Source organism: Lasioglossum baleicum, chromosome 7 (assembly GCF_051020765.1).
Source record: "Lasioglossum baleicum chromosome 7, iyLasBale1, whole genome shotgun sequence".
Lineage (NCBI taxonomy): Eukaryota > Metazoa > Arthropoda > Insecta > Hymenoptera > Halictidae > Lasioglossum > Lasioglossum baleicum.
Window position 1 is genome coordinate 7,473,813 of NC_134935.1, and position 6,658 is coordinate 7,480,470.

Below are 6,658 nucleotides of genomic sequence, written 5' to 3' on the forward strand. Positions count from 1 at the left end.
CCGTCTCCCGGCTCCGCGCGACACTTTCTCAACGGATATCACGTTTGTTCGGGCGAGTCGATTACGACGAATCCCGGTGTCCCTCCCCCGGGTCATTCTCGACCCATCGGGACACGCGACGCACGGTTCGAGAATGGATTGACTCGCGAAAACCGCGAATTAACCCCGTAAGGGGACCCTCCGTAACGTCGCGCTACGAGACGGAGAACGTTTCTTTTCATTTTTCCCTCGTTGACTGGCGACGCTAAGGGGGTCGCCGAACCAACGTATTTTCGTAGTACAAAATCTGAAAAGCGAATGGCCAATACTTGTTAGTCAACGAGAGTAAAAGAACATACTTTGAACGCGTTCTCCTCGAAACCGAATTTGTTTTTCAAATTGCAGTCGCAGTTTTCGAGAAACTTAATGAACCGAGCTCTCGTTATCGCATTGTCTACAAACATAACTTTTTTATCTACATTTCTTCCTTGTAGAGTACTATTTTTTGGCACCTCACTTCAAACGCGCACCGATCACTCTTGTTGTCACGATTGCAGATAAGGCGATAGCCGATGAGGAACTATTTTGAAGTTCGATTTCGAAAAGTTACAAGTATTGTTTGAATCAGATTAGAATTTTTTGAAAGATTGAAAAGGATTTATAGACATCGGTTGTTTCTCGACTGTTTTGATTGGAGGGTTCCCTTGGTTGCGATGATCCTAGGACCGGTGCTAACCGGTTTCGAACAAGGAATAACTCGAAGATGAACGCGAGGCTGTGAAATTCTTGTATACTCTTTCGTTTCTCGCGCGCTTGCCGCTCACTCCATAGGATCGCGTTCGCTGACCCCCACTAAAATTTGTCACAAGTGTCTATATAATAGATTCGATCCTTATAGTACATGTGGTCGGATAATCATAAATTGCTATTTTGAATGGTGAACAATTCGTTTCATCTAAAATCGTATCGCAACATTTAAAGAACATATCGTGTGAAAATCAGAATTCAGTGAAAGTTTCTTCTGAAAACAGTTAGGTGTTAATCTGAAGCACTTTATCTGCTTTAATTCGTCATGGGTTGATTTATAGCATTTATAAAATGTGGTGAACTCTCAACATTCTCAAAACAAAACAAATCTTTGGTAGCCCCTTGCACAGGCAACCGGGCAGCCGAACACTCGTTTACTATGTTTTTTTCAACAATTTCTTCTGTTCGTTTAAAAGTATCACGAGATTACTATAAACTGCTTCAAAATTCTATGACATCGATTCACACTTTCATAACAAAAATTTAAAGATTCTAGGATTAGAGCTTTGAAGTCGTGCGTGCATTTTGGTTGCCTACGCAAGGGATCAATCGTCGCCCCAGTCGATGTTCGAGTCGCAGAAGACGGTAGCAAGGTCAATGTGAAAGGTCAGCGAACGTGTTGAGACGCGAGTAGAGGGCGGTGTAAAATTCGAAGCGTTAATCAAGCTTCATTAGACTTTGTTAGATGATCGTCGTCAGTGGAAAAAATTCGCACCGACGTAACGCGACGCTTTCTTCGTGCGAGACACGGTATTTCCCTCCCTATCGTCCAACGAATCGACGCAGCGAGACACTACGGGTTAGTGGACTCGATTTCCTTTTGATTGGCGACCGAACGTCGCCACGTGACCAGTCTCCCAGTGGAGGGGGAAGAAACGAGACGCTAAGGAGGGAACGGATGTAGATTCGATAATGCGCGGACGTATGCATGTGTGTATGAGTATGCGTGACTATAGGGACGTGTGAGCGACTCAATCAGGGCATTGAGGGGTTAAAACAGTTGGCCATTTAGGGGACGGTATACGAGGACAGAGACTCACAATTCAAACGACGCACAATAAACTCGCAAAAGCGCACCCCGTAAACGCAGATGTGATCGTAGAGTTGATATAATTACTTTAACTAACAGAAGTTTAGAGGCATACACACGTACGAGTAATCGCGTGAGAAATAACGATAGAAAAACGTAGACGAAATCCGTAAACGATCCACGCGTTTATACACGTATTAATTAGGAGATGGGGATTGGTTCAACTGAGCGAAGCGGGCGACTGATTAATGGATTATATAATATATTATAAAAATATATATATAACGAACAAGAAAAAAAAACATGAAATAACAGATGCTGTGAATCGTTCAACGCTTGACTTTTTCAAGCTTTAGTGTTCTAGGTATATTAACGATGATTAAATCCATGCTCGAACTATTCTCTCCCCCACATTCTCTCGTTTACGTCTCCTTTAGAGTTACACGTGTTACGACGACATTCCGCAGAGACTCGGCAGAAATTCAGCTTTCTCTTGTCGTTAGCGCGACCTAAGGGAGGGAAGCTCGAGTAAACTGGTGAGGATAACGAATTTTTCACAATTTTTTCTAAACGATAACTCAATGAGATTTTCTACAGTTTCTTTTGTAAACTTTCGTACTTCAATATGAGCTTTCCCTGCGGAGTTAATACAGTCAGCTTTTCATTTATCAAAAAAAATGAGCAGGCGTAATTTAAAATGGTAAAAACATTAGAAGAATTTTATTATTTTCAACCTGTTAAACGCATTAAGAATAAAAATAACTTCGTAAATATGTGAGAAACTGCAAATTTTACCATGATACAGGTCCGCGTGTAACAGAATTGATTCGTGCAAAAAAAAAATCGATTTTCTTAGTTATTACTCGGGCCTTTCTGCCTTAGGGAACAGAACGAGACGCTGCGGAGTAGTGGACGCTGTTTTCCGTAATGCCATCAGTGGTTTGTTGTATGAGACCAGGGATGGTGGGGGCAGAGGCGCGACAGTAAGGAGGGAAAACTGAATGTTGTCAGTAACGGAGGGTTCTCGAGTGTTTTCACGGGAACGCGAGAGACCATGGTGGAGAGACGTGTAGCGTGCGAACAGATCGTTCGCGTCTACTTTGATAAGCCCTTTAAGGGGGTAGACTCGTTTCCAGGATCGTTCCCGCACCCTTTCAATCCTGGAAACGAGACTACGCCCTTAAAAACGTAGCGCGACCCCAGCTAGCGTTCTTTAGGATAATTTTCACTTCTGAGTCCTGGCGACAGGAAAAATTGTATATTGTACAGTCTGTTTATAAACATCACGATGATTATGCGGTGAACGGGTAAAATAACGCGCCTTCAAAAGTGCGAGAGGGACTACGAAAAGAATAATGTTAACCCTTTCTGTCCTTTTTTCTTTACTGCGTATATTGAAGATTGTTGAAAATGTCGCGTATGCTAAGAATGAGAACGGTTTGGTAATCGTTGAAATTGTATTAACTTAAAAAGGGATGCTAATGGCACGTTTTATGTCGTCGAAGGACATAAAGGGTTCGTCTCGATGGGCGGCGCTTTTCCAGGGTAATTTCTATACCTTTCATTGTTTCCGATTCGTAGTATTAGATCGTGACCGTATAGATGTAATAAAGCTCTGACAACGCTGTCCAACGAATTCCAATCGTTTCTCAAGTTTTTACTAATCTTCGATAAATATTTTGTACTTTAATAGTAACAGCTTAATGCTGTTGTTATTTCTTCGATATAATTGTTCCGTATACACTTTCCGTAACAAAATTATACTTACTAGTGTCACATTGTTTCGGCAACGATTAAATTGATACATTCATTTAAAAGATTAGGAATTTAGGAGGAAATCTAATAACACTACGCGATAGAGTAGATTTTTATCCTAAAGTAACCATTAAGATATAATACATATATTGTATTTTATTTTATTATATCAATGAAATACTTTGGCACTCTTAGCATAGTTACTTTGACGAGGCGATTATGACAGTGCAACGCGACATATTTGTTCAAAAGAATATTTCTATGTAACAAAAGTATTAATGCTAGCAAATAAGTGATACATAGGGGTTTAATAGAAATTTGTTGAACAGTGTTGTGAGTGCTGTATAATGAAAAGTATGCGATTAGCGATGGGGATAGTCCAAGCATGGCCTTGAGCGGACAATTGATTTTGTTCGGAGGGTAGTTGAAGGCGACCGAGGGTGACTCGGTCGAAAACGCTTTAAAACATTGATCAGACGGCGGGAACGTATGGGAATGTTTAAATCTTTATTACTTAAGTACCGTTATCGGCGACGTATGGATGTACACGTCGAATTATAATTCTCACGCTAACTCGTAAGCTGCATTGTTCTCCGATATTCGAATTCTATCGTGTCGTTAAGTCAGTCTGGTTGCATTACCAATAGGGAAAAACAAACAGAAAAAGAGAAGATTTACGAGTAGCAATCGCGAGGATTATAAACAGACTATCGTTGAATTTTTATCTATATATTTTATCTACAGCACTGTCTCTCTCTCTCCCTCTCTCTCTCTCTCCTGTCTCTCTCTCTCTTTCGATAAGTATTAAATTGAAGTTTGAACGTCTACTGCACAAAGTAATTACCTTAATCAATGTTATTACTTACAAATTAATAATAATATTAATACTAATATTAATAATAATAATAATGAATAACAATTATTATTATATCTATCGCGTTTTATAAAAGTGTACTCTAATACAATTAAACGAATAAACTTACGAAATAGTTGTTATTGAACACGCATAAGGAGAGAAACAAAAATAAAACCTGTCAAAGTACATATTTCTCTAATAGCTCTTGCTTCTTTCTTGCGAGCAACGCTTCCTGAATGTCTTGCTGCGACGGTATCGCTCTTTGCGCGGTGATCTCGACTTCCGGCTCCGCTTCCGGCTCGTTTTTCTCGTTCTGCTCCTGCCACTCTAGCACGGCCCTCTCCCGACCTTCCTTCTCCGCTTTCTGCTCCAGCGGTAATAAAATACCATCGTCGTCGTCCCTATAGCCATAATAATCGGCGTCAATGTCCTTCATCAGCTCCGCGCGAGTTTTCCGAGGTGGAGGCGGAGGCTCTTGTTCGAAAAGCTCCCTGACCCCCGGCAGTTCCTTCGCCGCTCCAAAGTACTTGTATCCACGATTCCCGGGGACCTAAACCAATTATCTGCGTTGTTATATCTTATCGAAAATGAGTGCAACGTAAGGAAGAATAAGATTCAGTAGTAAAGTAGACAGCGAATTTTATGCATTTACGACGAAACTAGGCAGATGTAACTTAAAACGATAGGAACATTAGAAGAATTTAAAACTACTGTTACATTATTTCCAACCTATTCAACACATTAAGGAAGAAAATCAATTTCTATTTCACTCCAGTTCATTGCGATTTAGGTAGAAAGAAAAACTTTTGTTTAAAAATCTGCTGTATATGCTGGTCATCGACCAGAATGTATCGAAAGAATAGTACTTCAGCCTGCAAGGGAAAACATAGAAAACTGGCATGGCACTTTACGCATTAATAGATACTCTACCTCGCGCCCCTCGTGGTCCAGCATCCGTGGACCCACTCTGGAGTAATCAGGCCCTCCGAGCTCCTTTATCTGTGCCTCCCAATGCCTCTTCTCTCTCAGCAGCTTGTTGATCTCATCATTCAAATCCCGGATTCTGAATTCACCTAGACCCGCGTTCTGTATCTGTGCCACCTTCTTTGCAATTTCTCTGATAATCTGCATCCTCCATTTCTCTGCTTTCCTTAGGTCCCTGCATTCCGATGCCAGGTACGGTCTCCTCTCCTGTTCTTTCCTGGCCCCTTCGTTGCTCTGAGCTGCTCTCCAACGAGCCAGTGTTGTCCTAAGAAAGTAAGCATACTTCAATGTGAAAAATTCAAACTCATAAATATAAGAAAAAAGCTTAATTTTCGTGTACTCACATTGCCTTCTCCGCGTTTCTTGCCTGAAAGGAAAACGAATTTTGTTAATTGACTGGAATTATGTTTATTACAGCGTATTCGATAATGTTTACTGTACTTACCATTCTTTTAGATGGTTATAGTAACGTTTCAATAAAATATACACAGCTTGTGTTTTATATTTTGTAGAACCATGCGGTTTATAATTACCACAGTACCGGTGTGTAATTAAATATACTCTTTTATGATTACTGTTAGCGGGAAAAGCGTATTTTATAGGTTAGCCGCACGTTTCAGGTTATGACAGTATATAAATACACAACAGTTTCCCACGTGCGTTTGCAATAGTGGGTGTATGAAATAGGTATAGGCACAGCCTACTCTGGTATAGGATATGCATACATAGGAGCGTTCCAAGTACTTCCAAGCATTCCAAGATAACGGAGTATCTATATATATAGTGCCCACAAATCACGTCACAAAATAATTCAAAATGGTCGATAGCGATATAAAAGCGAGGTATAAAAATGACAAAAAGTTATAACATCAAGTCAGTTATTTATCAATTTTTTACTTGATTCTTTAAATAGTTTAATTATAGATTCGGAGTAGCTCCAATTCCGTTTACAGCCATTCTCGATGATTATTATCGCCGATTGTTGGGGGTCAAAGTGTCAAAGTACACACTCTTATCGAATTGCACATTTATTTGATTTGCATAGAAATCTCTTCGTTCATCTCTTCATAATCTCATTGTTTAGAAACAATGTACGTCCGTGCGTGCAGATTAACTATTATTTCATCAGTTCCTGAAACGAGCAATCTACGAATACGTGTAATCAGGTATAATCTCGCTGATTTGTTTTGCGAGTTTCAAGTCAAGTATCCGTGATGTCACGGACTCAAGGTCGTGTCTGGCCATTG

The 6,658-nt window shown here is 40.3% G+C and overlaps 1 protein-coding gene across 1 annotated transcript; it reads right to left on the reverse strand.

Annotated features, from left to right (window-relative positions):
• Nucleotides 1-428: 428 nt before the first annotated feature.
• Nucleotides 429-6,352, reverse strand: LOC143210556 (pre-mRNA-splicing factor ISY1 homolog). Its single transcript, XM_076427511.1, has 4 exons — nt 5,857-6,352; nt 5,756-5,778; nt 5,358-5,676; nt 429-4,977 (listed from the first exon to the last, which is right to left on the reverse strand). Exons 1-4 carry the CDS (start codon nt 5,857-5,859, stop codon nt 4,606-4,608), a joined length of 717 nt encoding a protein of 238 aa, XP_076283626.1. The 5' UTR covers nt 5,860-6,352; the 3' UTR covers nt 429-4,605.
• Nucleotides 6,353-6,658: the final 306 nt, after the last annotated feature.